We start from the raw sequence: 22,008 nt of genomic DNA, 5'->3' as shown, positions 1-22,008 counted from the left end.
ATGCCACGCTCAAGCGCCACTGGCTTGGCGTCAGTGTGCAGGTTGTTGAGCACCAGGTAGTGCGCCACGGATGTGTACCCTGCAAAACATGTGACAGTGGCCCACGTCGGCCGCAGCAGCGCTCCCAGCCCGCAGCACACACATTGGGCTAGTGCATCATGTGGGCGGACACGTGTGCTGCCCTGCCCACATTGGGAACGCAGCACCCGTATTCTGTTTGCCTACCCTCTGCAATGGCATGGCGGTACAGCGTGCCAGTGGGTGCCCAGCCGCGCTTGGAGCGGTGGAAGGAGCAGTTGCAGATGTCGCGGCACAGCGGGCACAGCCAGTCTGCAGGCGGAATGGAGGAGCGAGATGCCAGCACGATGTGGCGTTAGCTACAACCTAACCCAATGCCAGTGCGGCATGCATGGTTTCAGACGAAGCTGGAAGATACACGCCAGACACATGCGGGATGTGCCGGACACCTCACCTGGGTTGGCATTGGCCTCATCCACATTCTCGCCATACCGCATGAAGAGGCAATCGCCACACAGCACACCCTGCACATAGGTTGGAAAGCGGGGCACCAGCAACACGGCAGTTTGAGCCCGACTGAGGCGCAGCCCGAGGGTGGCTCAGCACCTGCCCTTGGAGGGTGAGCCCAGTCAGGCAGGACAGGCCTACCTGCAGCGAGTGGCATCCGGAACAGGAGGTGCGCTTGCCCAGCGTCTTTTGCCGGCACTGGTGGCAGGTCAGGCCGTTGACCTTGTCGTAGATGCGGTTGCTAGATGCGTCATAGCCGTCCACAAACAGCTCCCTGCAGGCCGCCACAGGCGCCCAAGCGTCAGGCAGAGCCGTTGCAACCGCTGATGTGAGAAGCACATGGCGCATGAACAGCGCCAGCCGTCAGTGCCAAGAGCTGGCAATGTAGATGGAGGAGGGGGTTGTGAAGGAGAGCGCCGCCGGCTTACCACTCCTGCTTGTGGGAGCCCAGCGCATCAAGGTGTTCCACGTCGTACACCTCCTCTGCCACATTCTCTGCACAGCCGGCACAGACGAAGAGTTGGCAGGCAACAAGGCCAAAGTGTAGGCAGGCAAAGCCGCGGCAGGCTAGCAGGGCAGCTAGGGTTACATCGCCAGGTGTGAGCAAGTGATGCTGTTGTGCAGGCTACCTCAGCGAAGCCCGCCTAGGTGGCATGGTGAGAGGCAGGCGCGCACAGGCATGCAGATGTGCGACAGAGGCGCACCGCGCATCAGGCGCCGATCCCGACTGCCCGCCTCGCCGTCAGCCAGGGACAGCAGCCGTGTATTCTCGTTGTAGTTGGGGGCGTCAATGCCTGCCACCCGCTCCGACCTGCCCAAGCAGCAGCAACAGGCACAACAATTTCCTGGGTAATGATGGCATTAGGAGCAGACCCCACCGGCCACCATCACCCCTGTCACCAACAGTCACAATCTGCAGATGTCCCTGCAGCGGCTGCCTCTGCACGGCAGTGGGTTGGCACAATGCGCTCGGCAGCGAGGGTCACCTGCGCACGCGGCCCGGTGGAAGGGTGCCAGCCGCCCTGCGGGCCGCGCCGCTGGCCCGGGCGGCAGGAGCCTTGCGGTGGGTGCGGGCTGCTGCCACCTGGGCGGAAGCGATGCCCTGCACCGTATCCAGCAATCCAATCGACTGCAGCCTCGCTTGATTGGCTGCAATGCGAGCCTGCCGCTCCAGCTCGAGCTGGGACAGCGCCATGTTTGTTGGGGCGGCGGAGACAGGGGCCGAAGACAAGGCAGTCAGGATTCCAGTCCGAGTTATAGCACGCAGCGGAGTCGATGGCAGACTCACTGCCTCTCTAATTTGAATTTCGCCTCGGCAGTACATTGTATATACAAGCGGCCTCTGGCGATCAGGCAACGGAACACCGGCCACGAATCAAGAACCACCGATAGCAATGGTGTTTCCAGCGAGGTGGGTTGCAATGGGCAAGCCTGTAGCCTCGACCTTGCGCAGCAGCATTGCTTCGTTTCTCTTGAATCCTCCCCGCTACGATGTTCGTGTTCAATTCGGCCACCAAAGCTATTTGTGGCATCTCCCGGACAGCTTGCCTTGCGCCGCCGCCGCCGCCGCCGCCGGCGTACGCTGCCTACGCCAGTCTGGTCTCTTGTCTCAATTTTTTCCACCGGTGGTGCAGGCTGCTTGTGATCACTCACAGTGCTGGTGGCTATCACCGCTGTGCGCGGCTGTGTGTCACGGCCCAGACCGCATCTGGTGGCGACGGCGGCAGCAGCGCCAGCAGGCGGCGCTCGCAGCGCCTCGCTCGACAGGGCCGAACGCAGCAACGTGCACCAGACCTGCTACTCGAGGTGTGCCCATTGCCTCTCCAGATTCATGCACAGCAAGAAATCATCACGTGCTGGGCGGGCCCTGCTGAACAAGTTGCGCCTGCGTTGACCTCGTGCACCGCAGAGAGAGGCCCGAGTGGCCGAGCTGCAGCGCCTGCAGCAGCAGCAGCAGCAGCAGGGTGTGCCTGTCAGTTCTGCTGATGCAGTGTTGGATCCACAAGAAGACGCCACCCGGGGATTGGGGCAAGATCTGGAACCGGAGGGACGGCAGGTGGCCGACGAGCTGGCCGATGTGCCAGATGCAGGGATAGGACTGCCAGCCGCGGCAGAGAACATGCAGGACGGCATTGCTGGGGCAGCAGCGGCGAATTCTGTGGAAGCGGATTATGTGCTGGAGCCGCAGGGGCCGCAGCCGCCAGGCCTGCACCAGGATGGGCAGGAGGAGTTGGAGATCAGCAGGTGCGTCTGCTTGCGGCATCATTCACAGAGCTGTGCCCCGGAAGCCCTGGTGTTGTTGTTGCCACAGCAGCACGGTGCAGTCACATACCCACCCACCCTGCTGCGCTGTCACGCAGGCAGTCGGAAGCGCTGCTGGCCATTCTGCAGGCGGGGGAGCACGTGGAGGAAGTGATTGCACAGCACCGGGCCGACATTGATGACTCCATGCTGCAGGTCAGCCCCTTGCACACATCGCATTGCATGCTCTCGGAAGCACCCTGCTCCACTGCACACATGCGTTGTGCCCTGGGTTGTCGGCGTCACATGCGTTGTCCCTGGGTTGTCGGCATCACCCCATGGCAGCTCGCCCTTCATCTCATCGCAGCTGGGCCTTCCTGTCTCTGCTTTGTATGCAGCTGCTGGCACGGCGCATGAAGGCAGCTGAGCTGCTGGAGAAGCAGGAAGCAGTGCTGCAGGGCCTGCAGCTGTTGTATCGCAGGTTGGTGGGTCAGCAATGCAAGCTCTGAGCAGTCTGTAAAGGCTTCGCCCTGTTTGTGATGCTGAAATCAAGCCATTCCAAGGTGGCGAGACCCTCTCCTTTGAGCAACCTGGGCCCTGCTGGCACACAGGTTGAAGGCTGAGGTGGACCGGCAGCTTGCGTCACCCGGGCTGCGCCTGCTGGATGAGCTGATGTCCATCCTTGATTTGGGAGAAGGTAGGGCGGGGTCCTGTCAGTTGGATGAGCACACTCCTTGTGTATGAGCACACTCCGGTTCTTGTACTACGTTTGCAAATCCACCATCCAAATCCGCCCAATGAATCAGCGTGCATCCGCTCAGGAAGATTGCCAGCATTGTGAGTTTGTTTGCAGGGGATCTTGGATCACCGGCAGCGGCACGGGAGGAGCGGCGGGCGCAGGCGGCCGCGCACCTGCGAGCCGCCTTCAGCGGCAGCTTGGTCGGTGACGCCGACGTGCTGTCGCTGGCAGCTCAGCTCAGTGCCAGTGGCGGCAGCCAGCTCGCAGACCAGCTGGTGGCTGACCCGGTGGACCCCATGGTCTTCATGGCGGAGGCCACAGAGCTGCTGCGCCGGGTTGAGGAGCAACATACCCAATTGGAGGCGTATCTGCAGCAGCAGCGACAGGAGGAGGGCACGGGGCAAAGCCAGGAGGCAGTGCGCGCTTCTCTGGAGGTGGAGCAGCTCTTGGAGCAGCGGCAAGCTGCCGTGGCGCTGGTGCAGGAGTGCCTGCAGGTGGCGCAGGCGGTGATGCAGCAGCTGGGATGATCATGTAACAATTCCGTCATCACATCATCACAGCATCCCAGTCCAACCCGTTGGATCCAGGCACACGTGAGGCAGACGGGCGCGCCGCGCACGTCACGCCGCCAGCCTGTCGGCGCGCATTCATCTCACCCAGACAAGTCACCAGAGCGTGTCATACTTCCTTCTTCTTCTTCTTTTTCTTCTTCTTCTTCTTCTTCTTCTTCATGCAGTCTCCCTCTCATCCTCAATTTTCTTATGAAATGTGTGCGTGACAGGAGATAGAGTCATGGCTTCTGGGGCCATGCCTCCTGGCCGCATCGCGAGCAGCACAGCCACTCTGGCCGCAGCCTCACGGCTGGATGCGCTGCTGGCCGCCATTGCTCCGTCCCCATCGTCAGAGTTTCGCAGGCTCACCATCGCGTATTACATCTGCAGCCTGATCAAGCGCTGCTTCCAGCCGCACCAGGCAAGGCTGGGCTGGGTGCGGACGTGTGCTGCCGCCTCCGCCGCCGCTGACCAGCCCCGTTTCTGGGCCCGCAGGTGGAGGCCTTCATGTTTGGCTCTGTGCCGCTGCGAGCTGTGCTACCAGACGGCGACATTGACATCTCTTTCTTTGCCACGGCAGCCACCACACCCAGCAGCCCATCCGGCAACGGTGGCGAGCAGCCGGGGCACAGGGCAGGCGCCTCGCCGCCGGGCGACTTGCGTGACACGTGGGCGTCGCAGCTGTTGCGAGCGCTAGAGCGCGAGGCGGTGCGGCCTGACGCCCCCTTCAAGATTCGCGATGTGCAGATCATTCAGGCCGAGGTGCGGGATTGCGTAGCGGGTCTGGCGCGCCAGCACTGCAAGTATGGTGTCTACAGCTCCTGGCCATGCAGCCTGCAGCCGCTCCAGCACCCATGGCCAGCCTCTGCCACCGGAGTTGGGTGCATGCTGTCATTTGTACGCGCTTTCATGGCTATAGGGGGCGTCCTGGCGACATGCAGGGTTGGCCATTCCGCGGTTGGTGTGTGTGAGGACTGGTCGGCTGGTCTGGCCACATGACCTGCACTCTGGCAGCACCTGCGGTGCAGGTCAAGCTGGTCAAGTGCGTGGTGCATGATGTCGTGGTAGATGTGTCATTTGACACCGTGGGAGGGCTCTGCACCGTGGCCTTTCTGGAGGCGGCGGACCGCCGCATTGGGCGGCAGCACCTCTTCAAGCGTTCCATCCTGCTGGTGCGTGTGCTTGGCGATGCTTGCTGGCGGCCGGCCATTGCGCTTCAGCGCAGTGGTCCATCTGCCGATGCCGTCCGGCATTTGATGGGCAGCAGGCACATGCTTTGTGGGGCGTTTGGGCAGCTGCGGAGTTCCACCCCAGCCTCCCCCTGCATCTGCAGCTCAAGGCCTGGTGCTACTACGAGAGCCGGCTGCTGGGGGCGCACCATGGCCTCATCTCCTCCTATGCCCTGGAGGTGCTGGTGCTTTACATTTTCAATCTGCACCACGCCGAGCTTCATACCCCCCTGGATGTGAGCCTCACTTGCCATGTGCACGTCCACACGGAGCCTGGGCGGCTTCTCCCTCCTGCCTGCATGGGCAGCACCTTGCCTTCCAGGCTGGCTCTTCTGCAGTGGGTTCCACAGCCCTCCACTGCCTGTGCTTCGATGAGATTCAGTGCGGTGCGCCACGGCTGCACTGCAGGTTTTGCGGCGCTTCCTGGCTGTGCTTGGCTCTTTTGATTGGGAGCGGTATTGCCTGGCGCTGCAAGGCCCGCTGCCCATTGCGGACCTGCACAAGCTGCATGGTTAGTGAATGTGTGCATGAGCAGTGCGATGTGTGAAGGGATGCCAGGGCGTGCCAGAGGGCTTGTGGGTTGCCCGGTGCTTTTTCACTGCAGCCAGCATCAACTTTATCATCTTTGTGATGCGGTGTTGTGTGCAGTAGATCGCACTGCATTAGTTTCCAGCGGCACGGAGCCGCTTTTGGATGCGGATTTCATGCGGGGAGTCCTGCAACACTACTCTGTGCAGCACCTCTCTCAGCAGCAGCAGCAGGAGGCGGCAGGGATGCAACTCGTGGCGCCGCGCTTCCCCCTCAAGCACCTCAATATCGTGGATCCGCTTCTGCCCAGCAACAACCTGGGGCGCAGCGTCAGCAAGGCTTCATATGCCCGGGTAAAGAAGGCGCTGGCGCTGGGCAACCGCATGCTAGAAGAGGCGCTGCTCAAGGTGCGTCTCGATGGAAGTCATGGCACTCTCTCTCCCCAGGCGACATGATCAACTGACTCGGAGTTCCAAGTTTCATGCGTGGTATAGGATCCTCGTTCGGCGGTGGACTCGCTGGATAGCATGTTCAAACATACTTGGCGCTCCCCTGTGCGTATGGCAGCTGACAATCAGACATTCCTGGCCAGGCTGAGCAGCATCCAGCTGGCCCCAGCAGCCACCGAGGCGGTGGTGGCAGCGGCTGCAGCAGCGGGCTTCCCGCTGCATCTACCTGGCAGTGGCAGCCGCCCAGCAACCCCTCCAGTGGCAACGGCGCATCCTTCCGTCGCATTGCTCAGCAATGGCAGCGTTGAAACCCAACAGATCCAGCAGCGGCAGCAGCAGCAGCCTGCCGCACAGACCGCACAGATGGCAATGCTCCAGCTGCTGTTGAGTGATCCGCTGAGCATGCCAGCATGGCAGCAACAGCATGGCATGAATCCTGCTATGTTGCTTCAGCAGCAACAGCAGCAGGTGGCATTGCAGCAGCAACAGCAGCAGGCAGCCAATTTGGTAGCGGCAAGCATACCAATGCCTGCTGCCGCCACTGATTGTATAGAGGAGGCGGCCGCGGAGCGGAGTGCAGCTGACCACAATCGAGGCAGCAGCAGTCAACCAGCGGCTGGTCGGGCAATGCTGGAGGGTGAGCCCTCGCATGTAGTTGGCAAGGAGGGTGATGCACCCGGGCTCCAGCATGTAGCTGTAGCCACCGTCCCACACCTTGCCTTGAACTCTTGCTTGCATCTGCAGGTGGTGGTGGCTTTGCCAGCAGCAGCAGCACAGTAACGGCCAATGGAGCGGGCGCTGCAATCAGCTCCATGCCGACAGGTGCTGCTGCTGCAGCTCGCCCTGCAGCGAGCATGCTGTCTCTGCTGCCCGGCGCACAGGCAGCACAGCACGACTCACCGCATAGTTTCTTTGGTGGCAATCTGGAGGCGATGGAGCGCAACTTGATGGTGGCGCGGCGGCAGCGCCACCCTGAACCTGCGGCAGCGAGCGGAGCTGGACCCGGCGCCACCGCGGGTGCTGCAGCGGCCCAGTTGCAGCTGCCTTTGCCTGTCAGCCTTGCCGCATCGGGGGCGCAGCCTGCATGCGGTAGTCCAAGAGTTGCAGCAGGCGATGGCAATGGCATTCTTTCAGCGCAGCCAATGCCAGTCGGCTCTGCGGCAGCAGCGCATGAGACGCTGCATTGTGCTTCTGGCGGCAGCAAGCCTGCAGCAAAGGAAGTGGTGCCCCAAGCAACGGTGCTGCCATTACCGACCAGTGGAGCTGCAACCTCCCCTTCCCCAGCACCACAGTCAGCAGCAGATTCAGCCCCGTCAGCAGCAATAGTACTGCCGGCAGCGCTGCCACCTGCACCACTAGCAGCAGGGCCTGCAACAGCCAGTGCTACTCACGATTTGGCTGCCGCAATGGCAGTGCTGGCTGCTGTTCGGACACGCACCGGCCAGCCAGAGGCCTGTGCAGCAGCGCCTCTTGTACAGCCACCACCCCCGCGCTCCCCACTTCGCCCCCAGGCTCCACCACCACTGCCCATTGTGCCGCGCGCACCTGCGTCAGAAGGTACACGTTCGCCAAAGACATTTGCAGCCGCACTGCGTGCTAGCAGCAGGAGCAGCAGCAGCGCCAGCCTTGCCTCGCCAGCTACAGCAGGCATCGCGGCTGCCCATGCCAGCCTGGGATCCTCGCCTTCGCGGTCCAATCCAGCCAGCGGGAGCGGCACGCCCTCAGGCGCAGCAATTGCCAGCAGCGGCTTAGTCAGCAGACGGCCGGCCTGGGGCAGAGGGAGCAGTAGCAACCTGGCGGCAATGGGCAGCGCAGCGCCGGCGCCAGCAGCAGTGCCTGTGCCAGCCAACCAGCCACAGCCGCGCAGCTGGAGCGCAGTTGCAGCAGCAGGCACTGCGTCCAGCCGGCGGACGAGCTCTTCCAGCCTTCCACAAGGCAGCAAGGGTGGCTGAGGCTTTCACTTGCATACACAATGCTAAATGTTACATCCAGAACTCGCACAGAATTGTGCCGCACTTTTTTGGCATGCATCTCAGGTGAAGTAGAAAGTATGGACGTCCCCTTGCCCAAAACCGACTCCACAGCCAGGGCACTTGCGATGGCGCGAATCTGCAATTCAGGCAGCGGCAGGTGATGGGGTGGACTGAAGCCGAGGTGGGGCGTGATTTTGAATGACCGAGCGGAATGTGGCCCCTCCCTTTTTCAGGCACAAACAGCACTGCGCACCCAGGTTTCTGCGAATGCACTGCTGGCAGAACATGTGCCAGCACTTGGTAATGACCACATCCTTCTGCCGCTGGTGGCACACGTTGCAGTTGATCAGGGCCCGCAGCGCCGAGCACTCAGCCTACAGCCAAAGCCAGTGGCACAAACCGTTGAACAACCTGGCCACAAGTACCGACCGCAGTATTGCATGCAAATATAGATCACTGCATGCACCTGCAGCTCTCGATCCCCAGCCGCCGGCGAGGTCTGCTGCTGCCGCAGCCGCTCCAAGCGCTGCTGTGCATCCTGCAGTAGTACACCACAGTTTGTCTCCAGCATGGGGCTTACCAGGTGAACCGAGGGCACCATACCCACAGGCAGTGGTCAACTCGGCCAGCTCCCAGCCACTGGAAAGCTCAAGATGGCAATGGCAGCAGCAGGAGCAGGCAGTACCCAGTGCGCACCTGCAGCTGCTCCTCCAGCCGCTGTGTTCGCGTGATTTCCTTCTCTGCCCGTTCCATCTCGGCATCACGCTCGCTGACGTGGCGTGCTACCGCTTGCTGGGCTGCCTCAGCATCAGCCTGCACCAACGCAAAAATTGGTATTGCAAGAGGCTGAGTTGCCATCAACTGTGGACGCAGCTGATTGTACGACAGCTTACCCGTGCTGCTGCTAACAGCTGCTCGCAGGATTTGACGTCAGCATCCGCTGCATCGGCGCGGCCTGTGGCGGCACGTGCCTCGCTCTGCACCTTATCGAGCTCGTGCAGAAGGCTCTGCAGACGGGACAGCATGGCGATGCGTGTATGTCTGTGCCAGCGCCTGCAGTCCTTGCACGCAGGGTGTGCAAATGCGAGCTTGCCACCCACCTGCACCCGCGCCTCAAGCTCCAGAGAGCGCTGCTGAGCAAGAGCTGCAGCCTGCTGGCTACGCTTGGCTGCCGCTCCCGCATCAGCCCGCTCCTCCACAAGCTGCTGGCGCTCTTGTGCCGCTGCCGTTGCCTGCACAGATGGATTCGCAACAAACTCCATTGCACCACTGATCATTCAACACACCAGCGCTGTAGAGGCAGCATCAAACGCGGTAGGCAAACCTGTTGCAGCATCTTGGAAGCATCTTCATCGCGCTGCGCTAGCGATGTCAGCAGCCGCGCGTTCTGGGCCTGCGGCAATATACATGCAGTAGAGGAAGGAGCGATAATGTTGCTCTCTGCACATCCAACTCTGCTGAGGGCAAGATCGAAAAAGCTTGCCTGCGCATCCTCGTAAGCCTGCCCCACGCTCTCTATCTCCGCCATGTAAGCTTCGCTCTCATGCTGCACGTGTAAAGGGAGTCCACCACTTTAGGTCCAACAGCTTTGCACAATGTTCATTACCACCACAAACAGTTGTTCACAACACACGACCCCCTCCCACAGAACAAACTGCCAACGCTCACAAAATTGCCCCACCCTCCCATTCATTCACCTTGAGGTCAGCCACTTGCCCTTGCAGGGCATCCAGCTGGCGCTGCAGGCCGGCTGCCTCAGCTCGCAGCCGTGCAGCCTCCTCAACAGCTGCGCCCAGCTGCTGCTGTGCTTCGGCTGCATGCCGCTTAGCAGCCTCAGCAACCTGGTGCTGAGTGCTGCTCTGCAGCTGGGCTTGCAGGTGTGCCACCTGGGGGCAGCATGTAACAGCAGCTGGTGTGCAAAAGGGAGGGTGTACAACCCTTTGGGTAGACGCCCACCAGCAAGGCAGCTGAATATGCACGTCCAGCTGTTGTATCAAGCACCGGGATTGAGGCCCACCCACCTGCTCTTGAAGCTTAGCTTGGGCTACACGCGCATGGGTCACCTCGTGTGCACTGCTGCCAGCTGGGGGCAGGCACGTTTTGGTAGTGACTTCGACAAAAAGCCGCAGGTCCGCCTCACGCTCCTATGGAGAGCACAAAAACACGCCGATGACGCTTCAGATCCTGGCATTATACACAGCCAATTGATTTTACTGGATCGCCTTGATGCACGAGTTGCTACTTGCCTTCCACTGGTTCTCCTTGTCCTGCTGATGCGAGATCGCCTGCTTCTGCTTGTTGCAATGCTCGCGCAGGAGCTGTGCCTCTGTCTGCATCATTTCGGCTGCTCGCCGGTGCTCCTCGGAGGCTGCCTTGGCTGCAACAAAGAAGAACATCAGTTGGCCACAGACCAGCCATTCCATGGCCTCTTGAAACTCATAATTCATGATACAACTCAAAAAGGAATTTGCCGGAATTCCTGCTTGCCTGCTTCTAGCTCCGCTGGCAGGCCTTTGTGTTTGTCCAATGTGCCTTTGAGGGCAGCAACCTCAGTCTGCATTGTGACATAAACATGTCCCTCATCACAGCTCGCAGGCCAGATCGTCACCCAGGCTAGCAACGCATGGGTGTTGAGCTGGGCAGGCTGGAGAATGGACTGCAAAGCAGGTTGCCTTGCCTGAAGTGCCACAATCATCTCCTGCAGCTCCGCCGCTGTTTGCTTGCCACTCTTCTGGGCCCGCTCCCGCTGCAGTGTTGCCTCTGCCTCGCCACGCTGCTGTCGCAGCATCGCCAACTGCCGTTCCAGCTCCCTGCACATTCAAATTTCACGAAAATCGCGAATGTTGAGCAAATAACAATGAACTCGGCAGGCAGGCACACGTGCATGCATGCGGATGGACGCGCAGCAGAGTGCTCATTGTCACCTTATGCGTTCGTCGGCTGCTGGCAGCTGCCGCCGCAGATGCGCAGTTTGGTCCAGCTGTGGATCAGCAAGAAAGAACAGCGTCAGCAAGAGTGATGCCCTCAAGCACACAGACCCCCCCGAGCGGCAAGAACCACAAGTGTGGCGAGCGCCGGCCCAGGTGCTTGTCCCCGCACACCTGGAAACGCAGCTCGTGCAGCTGCACCAGCAGCTGGTCGCGGCCGCGCTGCAGCTCGCGCGCCCGCTCCTCCACCTTGAGCAACTCCACATTCAGGTGGCGGAACCGCTCCTGGTCAAACTGCTGCATGCGTGCCATCCGGTCGCGCTCCGACCCCAGCGCATCCTTCAGCCCTCGGATCTCTCTGCAGGCAGGCAGGCAGGCAGGAGAAGCACACTTGGGGCCTGGCTGACTTGCGGCCTGGCTGAGAATCCACGAATGGACTGGAAGCCAACAAAACAAATCAAATGGGTGGCAGTCGCCCAGGAGCAAACTTCAATCACAGCAGGCTAGGAGGGGTGGGAAGCACTGTCCACGGCGACTGGCTGTGCTGCTGCTGGGCAGCTTCCAGCCCGTGCTAGACAGCGGCTGGAGAGGCTGTTGTCCAAGGGATGGATGCAACGGCGGTAGTGATGGCAGCACGTGCTCTTGGTCGCGGGGAGAGCCTTGCCACTGGGAGAGTAGTGTCAAGAGATCAGGGTAGAGCGTTTCGGGGCATGTAAGGGCCCCGTGGCGGCTTGACTCTAACTCCCAATGTTCCCAGATATCAGAAAACAGCGCCAAAGAAAGGAAAAAACTGCCAGTCAGCCCTCCGCCCCAATTGTCGTGGACACAGCTCGGAGATGACAGAGGTAAGGCCCATTACGGAGGGTGCGACTGACTGACTGAGATTATTCGGAGGGTGCGCGCGTGGCAAGACGGTCAAGCGGAACATGCCGAGACTGGTCAAGCGGAAATTCCATCTGAGTTCACCCTGGCCGGAATGCCAATCAATCAATGGCCGCGTAGCTTAGCGGATAGAGCGACAGACTTCGAATCTGTAGGTCGCAGGTTCGATCCCTGCCGTGGTCGGCGAACTTTTTTCCTTCCCAAATGGTTGAAGCAGTGCTTCACTCATTGCCAGGTAATACATTGAGAGTAGGCAAAAGGTCCGCCTTCTTCCACACCCCTTTTTCGAGCACCCACTCCCCATCCTCAAAAACACCCCTAACCTGTCAGCCTTGATGAGCGCCTCCTCCCGCTCGTCCAGCTCCGCAGTCCGCTTCTGTAGCAGCTGCATCGCCTGCGCCGCATCATCTGCACCGCCACCCCCGCCGCCACCACCTGGCACCGGCGACCCGCTGCTGGCACCCGCGCCGCCCACCGCCGCCACAGGAATGCCGACCCCCTTGAGCTGAGTGATCTTGCGCTGCGCCACCAACAGCTCATCCTCACGGTCTGCAAGGGCCGGCAATCAAACACGTCGAGGGGCGGCAGCAGCAGTACGCCCACGAGCCCCCACCGCCCACGAGCGCCCACGAGCGCCCCAACCGCCCACACCGGCCACACCTGCCAGGCTGGACTGCAGCTGCTTGATCTTGGTCGCATCCTGCAACGCCTGGTCGCGCAGCCGATTGTTCTCTGCCTTGAGAAGGTTGTTCAGCGCTGCCAGCTGCGCATCCTTGGAGTTGCTGGCACTGCCGCCGCGGCGGCTGGGCGAGGGTGCGGCGCCCTCATCACCCCCCGCGCCGCCGCAAGCGCCTTCGCCCGCCGCCGCATCCTCCACCAGCTGCAACACCGCGCACGCCGCCTCCATTGTTGCCGCCATGCGCTGCCGCAGGTTCTGCTCCACCTCGGTGACATCATCAGCAAAATCCTCTGCACCCAGCCAGAGGGAAGTGAATGAAGAGAGGCCGTTGCAGCTGGTGGAGGATGCGGTGGCGGGCGGGGGTGGTGGCGGCGGCGAAGGGGGCGATGAGGATGCCGCATCATCTGCGCCACCACCCCGCCCCGCCCCCGCCGCCACCACCTGGCACCGGCGACCCGCTGCTGGCGCCCGCGCCGCCCGCCGCCGCCACGGGAATGCCACCCCCCTGGTGCATGACACAGACTGCAAATGTGCAGTTGCTGCAGCTTGTGCACCACACACTCCCAGCACGCACCCGCCATGCGCTCCGCCTCCTTGTCGCCTGTTAGGTGCGTGAGCAGCAGCTTGGACAGAAAGGGGTTGGCCTTGCGCAGCAGGTCAGCATCCGTGGCCTCCGTGTTCTCCTGCTGCGCCTCTGCCAGCCGCCCGCTGGCCCTGCGGCAGCACGGCGCAGCGGAGCAAAACAGGAACAGAAGCAAGCGCTGCGAGTTAGGCTGTCGCTGTGCTCAGATCAGGTGCAACAACAGACCAGACAACAGCGGCGGTAACAACCGCGCCAACTCCCACCTGTACTGGATAAAGCTGATTGATGCATTCAGCTCCTCCCACAGCCTGTTCACGCACAACAGCGTCTTCTGATGCGCCTCCTCGCGTGCCGTGTACTCCTCCAGCCTGCAGGGTGGGGCCGCAGGCCGCTTGCGTCCCGCCACTGCAGCCAAGACACACTCACCACTCCCCGCCACTCTGCAGTGCTTGCCTCTTCTCCAGATGGTTGATCTGCTTCCGCTGCACATCACACTGTGCCGACAGCTTTGCATTCTTGTCCACCAAGAGGTCAAGCCGCTGCGCTGACATGCCGGCGACACCGCCTGCAACCTGGTTGCGGCAGGCACTGCCAATCAACCTTCGGCCCGGTCCAAAAGCTCCGAAGGCATCGATGCATCCCGGCGAGGACTAACAAAGCGAGCGAGACAGTGTCGCTGGGCTTCGCAGGGACGTGAGCTGCAACAACTCACCCTCGCCTTTCAATTGCTCAGGGCTGGATGTCTCTCTACCAGGCTGCTGCTGCAGACGGCCGTCGTGGGCAGAGGTGTCGCAGCAGCAGTTCGGGTGCTATCCCCAGAGGTGGCAGTCCGGAAACTGGGAGAAGCAGATACGCAAGCAGGAGCAGCAGAAGGATAAGAATGCAGCGGTGATGCGCTGGCAGGCCGGCAGCGCGGCACAGCGCATGGCGGACAGGAACGCCAGGCCTGGATGTACTGGTGGGTGTTGCAGGTGTTGAACCAGATGAAGTTAATGCGACCCCAGCCCGGATAATGGAGTGGTGGTAAAAGGCTGATTTTGGCGGGTGTCGGGCTGGCACCGCCTGCCAATGCGCCACAGGCATGCACACGTTAGTGCGCTATGTAGTTACAAGAAGCGAAGCTATACAAGCAGATCCGTTAACGTCTTGAAAAAAAACTGTTCAAAACTGGCGCTATAACACTAAACACCCGTTAAAAGGCTCGCTCTCCGCTCTCCGCTGCTAATCGCTACTGGTCGGCAGCTGTCCCTGAGCTCCGTTGAAAACTTGGTATCAGCTGCTGGCCGCTACTGGTCGGCCGTTCGGCCCTAAAGCTTGGATGCTGCGCCTTTACCTGCCGACAGCTTGGTGCCCTGGCGTGCACAGCGCTCCAAATATGCAGACGGTTTGAAGAAGCCCTGCAGAGCTGTGCCGCTGAACTGCTTTGCCCAGCCGGCCAGCCGCTGGCAGATGTAGTCTGCACATGGGCAGGACAGAAGCGCGGCTTCAAGTGCATGCACTGGGCGGGGATGCAAGCCGTGCAGGGCACCCGAGGCGCGAAACACATGACAGTAGGGCAAAGGCAATAGCAGGACACGCCCGTCCTCAACGCACCTGCTCCGACCAGATCAGCCCAGAAGATGAGGCCACCACGGAAGGCGGGGAAGCCCATGCCCATCACCATTGCCACATCCAGGTCTGCCGGCTTGTCCACAATGCCTGAACAGCGTGCGATTGCAACAGGGAGGATGTAAAAGTCAGGACCGTTGCATTGGTGGAGACAACATGATGCTGCGCCACATCCAGAAGAAGCGACCACGCCTTGCTGGCCTGTGCATCCTCACCTTCATCAATGACGCGGCAACCCTCGTTCACCACAGGGAAGAAGATAAACTCCACAATGTCCTGGTCGTTCATCTTTGGAGGTGGCGCCCCATCCTGATACAGCCCAGCACCCTACAGTGCAAGCAGAACAGCAAGCACGCCAGAGGCGCAGTGGTGAGCACTTGGAGCAGAAGCCGAGATGCATGTATGCCCCCAAAGCGTGCCATGCCTGGCGTGGCCCCACCTTCCGCGACTGCTGCACCAGGGGCGCGAGGTCGGGATCGGGCGAGGCGCGCCGGCGGGCGTCATACTTGTAGAAGCCACGCCCGCTCTTCTCGCCCAAACGCTTGTTCTCGTTCAGCAGCTGGATGATGCGGGCAGGGTAGCAGCGCTTGGAGAACGACTCCAAGAAGTTCTTGCCCACGTGCAGCCCTATGTCGGCACCCACCAAATCGCTCAGCCTGTGTGTGGGACACGGCAGGCACGAGCAAATGGGTGCACAGGCAACAAGCACATCAACTTTGAAACCACTGCTCCCAACGTGCCCGCCAATCGCTGAATGCACGCGCTCCCCGCTGCTCTCGCTAGACCTGAAGGGACCCATGGGCATGCCAAAGCCGGCGATGATCTTGTCAATGCGGTAGGGGTCCAGCCCCATGTCTACCAGCATGCAGGCTGCCTGTAGTGGGCAGACGGGCCGACAAACAGATGTAGGCGGCTTGTTGTGTACAGGACACAGGCAAACCAAGCACTGTGCTGGGTACCTTTTCAAATCCAGGTGAGGCTGGGAAAACTGTCAGAACACATACACACGCCCACCTGAGTGTAGGGGAAGAACACGCGGTTAACGGCAAACCCCGTGCAGTTGCCCACCACGACGGGCGTTTTCTTGATCTTGGTGCTGAGCTCCAGGGTGTCCAGAATGACCTGAACGGAGATATACAAATTGAACGGAGATATGCAAAAACGATTCACCGACGTGGACGGTGGCGGCTTGGCACTGGTGTACATGGCTCTGCTGAAGAAGTGCTCCTCCCCAGAAGCATGCTCAAAAGATGCCACAGAGACCGGACATGCAGACCTGCTTGGATGTCTGATCAGTGCGCACGATCTCCAGCAGCGGCATCACGTGGGCTGGGCTGAAGAAGTGCGCGCCCAGAATGCGGTCTGCGCACACAGCAAACAAGTCGAGCATCAGAGCTGTTGAAAGGGGCTGCAGCATGTGCCGGTCATCATGGTCTGCCGTGCCCTGTAACATTTTGGTATGAAATGCCGTGCTGGAGCGGCTTGGGCTGTGAAAAACTGGCATATATGACATGGGGCCCAGTGTGCATGCCCCTCACCTGCGCAGGAGGTCTTGGCCCCGACCAGCTCAATATTGATGGTGGAGGTGTTGGTGGCAAGAATGGCGTCCTTGCGACAGCTGCGCTCCAGCTCTGCAAAGATCTCCTGCTTCAGGCCCACATCCTCGATGGCCGCCTCGATCACCATGTCCACGCTGCCAAAGCCGCTGTAGTCCAGCGCCCCCTGCACAGCAATCAGGTGGTCACCCCCATTGCAATTTCAGCATTGACTGTTTCATTGTAACCTTTCGCCGGCACACGCGACGAATGCCATGCGACAGCATGCACGCCCATGCACGCCCATGCACCACACCTGGACGCGGGACATGGCTGCCTGCGCCATCTGCTCGGTCATGCGACCCTTCTTGACCCGGCTGGCCAGGTTTGACTGGATGCGCCCCATGCCGGCCTGCAAAGGTATCACCAGTGCAGAATCAGTGCAATACCAGTGGGAGCAAGGGTGCTGGGGCTGGGGCTGTGGCCCAGGGCTGTGGCTCAATGCTATTCATCATGGAACTCTGACACGGCAAGCACCACTCACATCCAGGAACTTCTGGTTCACTTCCTTCAGCAGCACCTCGACCCCCGCGAGCACGCAAGCGGTGGCAATGCCACTGCCCATCAAGCCGCCGCCAAGGACGGCAACACGTTTGATGGGGCGGGGGCGCAGACCTGTGTCGGTCACGCCTGCAGCAAACACAACACACGCACAGAGAACATATGCACGCCCTCAAGCCGCCATATACTTAGGAATAATTTCTCAAAACACAGGCATCCAAAACGCTTCGTAACGTGCTTACCCCTGATCTTCTTGGTGGAGCGCTGTGCAAAGAAAATGTGAACGAGTGCCTTGTGTGTGTCCAGCGCCGCTGCTGCACCAAAGCACTCCCCCTCCTGCACGAGGCACTCAACCCAAACGTGTAACAGCACAGTGGAAGCAGGCGGGCGCATGCATATCGAGTGCCTACGCATGCATCCAAGTGCGTCTTAAAACACATGAACGGCATGGCAAGGCACCGTTACTTGATGAGGGATAAAAACATGGGGAGGCAGTGCCAATGGCAGCGCACACCTTCTGCAGGCCGGCACGGCCACCATGCTCGATACCGTACTGGATGGCATCCAGGCACAGCAGCGGATGCATCAGATGGCGTGCCCGCTTCGCGGCCTACACAGACCAAATAGTCACAGATGAGCAGCAGCCAGGCAGCCGCTGCACGGTGCCTACATTGCCACCATTTCGCAACCAACATTGCTCAGCAACTATACTGTTGTGCTGCGTGCCTGCGACCGCGCAAACTGCAAAATTGCCAGCGCCTCGCCCAGCGGTTCCAACTTGTCAGTGCGGTAGAGGGTCTGCACCCGGGCACGCTTGCCAGCTGCATGCACACAGCGGATGTTGGTTGAGCAGGACAATGATTTGCATGCCCAGGTGAATCAATAGCACTGTATCCCGTTTATTTGGCAATAATCCGCAGTCAATCAGGGACCAACGACCAAAGCGGGGCAGAAGTAAAACCGCATTTGACACCTGCCTGCGATGTCGAATGCCACCCGCTTCGCGACCTCCAGCAGCTGCCCTGGTGGCACCACCTCATCAGCCAGGCCCAGCTCACGAGCCGCGCGATCCTTGATGGGAGTGCTGGTCAGCATCATCTCCACCGCCTTCTGCAAGCCTACCGCGCGTGGCAGGCGCTGCGTGCCGCCAAAACCGGGGATGATTCCCAGCTGCAGCTCGGGCAGGCCAAACGAGGTGCCTGCCCACCACAAACAGGGGCGTGGCAGATTGTCAGCTGATGATGGCGGCATGAAGGCAGCAGCACTGCCACAGCAGCGCTGCCACACAATGACGACTCCAACGAGAATGGGGCCAACACACAACAAAGCGGCCCTCAGCAGCGCCCCACCGGGCCCACCTGGTGTACACACGCGTGCATTGCATGCCAAAGCTAGCTCACACCCGCCACCCAGCGCCATTGTCTGCACTGCTGCCACCGTGGGCTTGGGTCCTGACTCAATCAGGTCACAGAAGGCATCGTTGATATGGGCGTCGATCCCGCCGCCACCGCTCGACTGCACGAACTGGTTGATGTCAAAGCCGGCGCAAAAGCGGCCTGCATGGTGCAGCGCAGCGCAGCGCGGCCGTAAACTGTCACAGGAGTGCCTGGCACGCCCTGGGGGGACCAGAGGTGCGCCACGGAGAGCAAGCCCTATGTGGCAGACGGGCGGCAAGACAGCGGATGTCGCCGCACCATTGGCTCCGGTGATGACAATGGCCTTCACCTCCTGCCTTGCCTGCGCCTCCCTCAGGTGGTTGAACAAACTTTGCAGCACTGCATCCGGCAGACCGCGGGCGCAATCACGTCAGCGTTTGTAGCGGGTGTCGGGCGCCTCGTAGCGGGCCAGTAACAACCGTGTGTGGCATGCAGTCGGTGGGTTTGCTCACCAGTTGGGTGAAGGCTGTTCACAGGTGGGTTCACCAACGTCACGAGCGCAATGCCGTCTTCCGTGACGGCCAGAGTCGTGTGAGGGCCAGACATGGTTGGGAGCGCAGGTTGGAAGACATGCGCGGGTGTCGGGGGCCTGGCCCATGGAAAGGTGTCTTGCCGCCAAGTTGGCGGCGGCAGCACCCCTGCCACATCGTTGTTGGACGTTTCCTCTTGAATCATCAATGAACTAGCTAAGCTAAGCAGTTTAACAACAACTTTGAGAAAGCGACTGAGCTTCTTCTTGTTGCATTTCCTTGACCTCACCCTCCTGCTGTTAACATTAAGTCAACCACTTGGTCAGCAGCAAACTCTCGCGGGGTTTCTTTTGTATATGTCAAGGTAAGTTTAGTCTCAACAACAAAAGGGAAAGAGTAGCGGGCGCAATTCGCGCAGGCAAAGGAAGTAACAGCAGAAGCAAACATGCAGCTACATGCTTGGGCAGCACTCGGGCAGCACAATCGCAGGCGCCTTCTTCTTGACGCAGCTGCGCAGCGGCACACCCAGCGCTCCAGCACGCTCCTTGATCCTGGCAATGGTGCTTGCATCGCCCGACAGCAGCACGTCGGGCTCCACATACCACACCTGCTCGAAGGTTTGGAGCACCGGCAGCAGCATTGTGGGCACGCCAAATATCTGCAGGCCATCAAGAGACGGCAGCTCCTTCTCCAGCACGTCCAGGCATGCAAACAACAGGTCCTGCTGTGCGTCGTTGGCTGCAAGCTCGCGGGTCTTCTGGTTGGCAAAGGGCGCGCCCTTGTACGCCAGGAATGAGCGGTATGGCGTCAGGATGGCAACTGCTGGGCCGCCAGCGGGGGCGTGCGTCAAGCCGCTGAGGGTGTCCCGGAAAAAGGTGGTGTGGTTCACTCGGCTCAGCCAGTTCGTGAAGCCCATGCCATAGGCACCTGAGGCCGCCGTCAGCTCCATGGCCCGACGATGCAGCTCTGGGTCCTTAATCTCCTCAAATGCTCCCTCAAAGTAGATGGGCTTGTTGAAGGGCTTCATGGCGCTCAGAAGTAACTGCACAACCCGCACGTCGTTGGGCTGCCTCGAAACCGTCACAAAATTGGAGTCAATGATGATGTAGTCCAGCCAGGGGCTGGCAGCCAGCGTGAACACGCTGCCCGAGCCGTAGATGGCGTCGCCACTGGTGAAGACTTCTGGGAAATGCATGATGCAGCGGAAACCGTGCGCTGCAATCCGCTGACAGCAGCCCTCGTAAACCGAGTGTTGCTGAATTTGCCTGAAGTGCTGCCAGTCCCAGTAAAACAGGTCGGTCATGGTGGAATTGTAGTGCTCCCCATGCTGGTAAAACTTGGGCGGCACAACAGCTTCCCAGGCATTGAAGCCGGTGCCCCACCGCTTGTTCCAGTGCGCCAAGCCACCATGCACGTGCTTCACGTACTCGCGAAATGCCATTGCCGCTGCAGGACTGTAATCCTGGGGTGCATCCCGCTCCTGCACGCAAGCACAAACATCCCAGATGATGTGTGGAAAGATGGAAACAGTGGGAACGCAGGCGGCCAGCTGTCCACCCACCTGAGTGTATTTCGTTTCGTACTGGTTGTTGAATGTGGGCTGGATGGAGTGGATGCAGGAGGCGTCGTTGGCTGCCAGCCGGGCAAGCACCGCATCCTGCCAACTGTGAGCCAGCTCCAAAGCAAAGATATGATTGAAGGACGCTGTGCCACGGGTCAAGTTCAAAACATCTGTCATGACGCCGTCTGGGAACCGTTTCGCCACCCAGGGTGGCGTCGCATCGGTGTCCAGCACCACTGCCAACTTGAAGCCCTGGGCGCAAACGATTTTTTGGATGTAGTCCATGACACGGAAGTTGAAGCCCCCACGTGGAGTGGGCTGCTGCAATTTCCACATGAAAGAGACGAAAATGGTTTGCACTCCTTGCTCCTGCAGGCAGCAAGGAAACGTGCCAATGGCGCGGCTGGCGGGCCAGGGTACTCTGCCTTGGGAGCGAGGCAGTGTGATGGCCAGCGCTGAAAAAACAGCAGTCCCCACTGGCAAGTGCCGGCGGTGCTCACCTTGACGCTCAGCAGCAGCTTCTCAAAATCAAAAGGCGCTGTTGTATTTGGCAGGGGCCCATCGTTTGTCATGCCCAGCAGCATCGACTGCTCAATAGCCCACAAGGTGGCAAACACCTCCCGCACACCTTGTGGCTGCTGCGCTGCCCGTGCAGGCACCACGTGAGCATGGCTATCTCGGCTGATGCTGCTGTCCCTGCTGGGGTGAGAGCAAGTCACAAACATGTGATGGAAGCATATGACCAACAGCGTTGCTGCAGCGGCCTGAAGCCACAGCCAGCGCTGTCGGTAAGCGGGCTGCACTGCCACCATGGACCCCAGCAAGCGCCTGCAAGCACAAGGGGTTGAACACCAAAGCTCCAGCGCGCTGAGTGCCACTTTGCCACGCCGCCGCCGCCATCACCCATCACCGCAGCACTGGCTCGGGAAGTGCGTGGCCCGACGTGTGTAGAGGCAGGGAGTCTTCTGTTCCTGCTGCAGCGCTCGGTGCACAGAACAGTCTGCCAACCAACTCGGGCAGAGTCATAGACCAGCGGACCCGCACCTGATGACTTCTAGGGGCCCATGAAATTGCCGTCTTTGGGCAGAGACGCGAGAAAAACGGTCAAGCCCCAACTGCTGTGCCAACAAAGTGCTCAAGCCAATGTGCTGGTGATGTGTCTATGATAGGCTTCGCGGCAATAGGTTAATTCCCAGTCCTGTCCACCGAGCGGGCCCTGAGCTCTCGCAGTACGTACGGTAACATGGTGTTGGACGTTACTCACTCGCACGCATCTGCAGAGGCGGACGCATGCATTGTAGCGTCGCAGAAGCTCTCACCGTGGCCTCACGGCGATGCTGCTATCTGCTGGCCACCCTCGGCAGCTCGTGCAAGCTTTATGTTGATGAGAGGTCCAGGATGGCGCACCTCTGGATGTGATGAATGATGCGGTGCCAAATTGAATGCGGCAGTGAGGCCGTGCCACCGCCGCCGCCGCTGCCAGTGTTACCGCCGCCCCCGCCGCCGACGCCGCCGCCAGGTTACACCCCTG

At 60.5% G+C, this 22,008-nt stretch overlaps 4 protein-coding genes across 4 annotated transcripts; 1 reads left to right on the top strand and 3 right to left on the bottom strand.

Annotated features, from left to right (window-relative positions):
- Window positions 1-148: 148 nt before the first annotated feature.
- CHLNCDRAFT_54548 (hypothetical protein) lies at window positions 149-1,720 on the bottom strand (the record flags this gene model as incomplete). The annotated part of the gene is made up of 6 exons (XM_005844268.1): window positions 149-330; window positions 473-542; window positions 667-799; window positions 954-1,020; window positions 1,230-1,336; window positions 1,512-1,720. The coding sequence occupies 6 exons, from the start codon at window positions 1,718-1,720 to the stop codon at window positions 149-151; spliced, it is 768 nt and encodes a 255-aa protein (XP_005844330.1).
- Window positions 1,721-1,919: 199 nt separating this feature from the next.
- CHLNCDRAFT_58914 (hypothetical protein) lies at window positions 1,920-8,259 on the top strand (the record flags this gene model as incomplete). Its single annotated transcript, XM_005844352.1, has 14 exons — window positions 1,920-1,936; window positions 2,160-2,331; window positions 2,435-2,769; window positions 2,886-2,982; window positions 3,165-3,247; window positions 3,378-3,463; window positions 3,620-3,999; window positions 4,552-4,818; window positions 5,085-5,228; window positions 5,390-5,521; window positions 5,694-5,796; window positions 5,934-6,220; window positions 6,816-6,899; window positions 7,007-8,259. The coding sequence occupies 14 exons, from the start codon at window positions 1,920-1,922 to the stop codon at window positions 7,040-7,042; spliced, it is 2,223 nt and encodes a 740-aa protein (XP_005844414.1). The 3' UTR covers window positions 7,043-8,259.
- Window positions 8,260-14,397: 6,138 nt separating this feature from the next.
- CHLNCDRAFT_59763 (hypothetical protein) lies at window positions 14,398-19,008 on the bottom strand. Its single transcript, XM_005844267.1, has 17 exons — window positions 18,899-19,008; window positions 18,705-18,785; window positions 18,369-18,566; window positions 17,988-18,209; window positions 17,737-17,831; window positions 17,525-17,620; window positions 17,253-17,346; window positions 16,994-17,139; window positions 16,766-16,861; window positions 16,453-16,636; window positions 16,191-16,276; window positions 15,929-16,036; window positions 15,700-15,788; window positions 15,354-15,570; window positions 15,130-15,241; window positions 14,900-15,004; window positions 14,398-14,762 (listed from the first exon to the last, which is right to left on the bottom strand). Exons 1-17 carry the CDS (start codon window positions 18,990-18,992, stop codon window positions 14,614-14,616), a joined length of 2,172 nt encoding a protein of 723 aa, XP_005844329.1. The 5' UTR covers window positions 18,993-19,008; the 3' UTR covers window positions 14,398-14,613.
- Window positions 19,009-19,367: 359 nt separating this feature from the next.
- On the bottom strand, window positions 19,368-21,773 carry CHLNCDRAFT_58912 (hypothetical protein; the record flags this gene model as incomplete). The annotated part of the gene is made up of 4 exons (XM_005844266.1): window positions 19,368-20,396; window positions 20,478-20,846; window positions 20,978-21,173; window positions 21,742-21,773. The coding sequence occupies 4 exons, from the start codon at window positions 21,771-21,773 to the stop codon at window positions 19,368-19,370; spliced, it is 1,626 nt and encodes a 541-aa protein (XP_005844328.1).
- Between the last annotated feature and the right edge of the window lie 235 nt (window positions 21,774-22,008).

The sequence above is a fragment of the Chlorella variabilis genome (assembly GCF_000147415.1).
Source record: "Chlorella variabilis unplaced genomic scaffold CHLNCscaffold_23, whole genome shotgun sequence".
Lineage (NCBI taxonomy): Eukaryota > Viridiplantae > Chlorophyta > Trebouxiophyceae > Chlorellales > Chlorellaceae > Chlorella > Chlorella variabilis.
This window is presented reverse-complemented; position numbering and strand designations above follow the sequence as displayed.

What these genes read in the sequence shown, in the direction of transcription:
- CHLNCDRAFT_59763 (XM_005844267.1), bottom strand. Translation starts at nt 18,992, where the DNA reads ATGTCTGGCCCTCACACGACTCTGGCCGTCACGGAAGACGGCATTGCG. An exon ending in TGGTGCAGCAGTCGCGGAAG is followed by an intron (nt 15,242 to 15,353) that starts GTGGGGCCACGC and finishes CTTGCACTGTAG; the next exon opens with GGTGCTGGGCTGTATCAGGA. An exon ending in TTGCCGCGTCATTGATGAAG is followed by an intron (nt 15,005 to 15,129) that starts GTGAGGATGCAC and finishes CACGCTGTTCAG; the next exon opens with GCATTGTGGACAAGCCGGCA.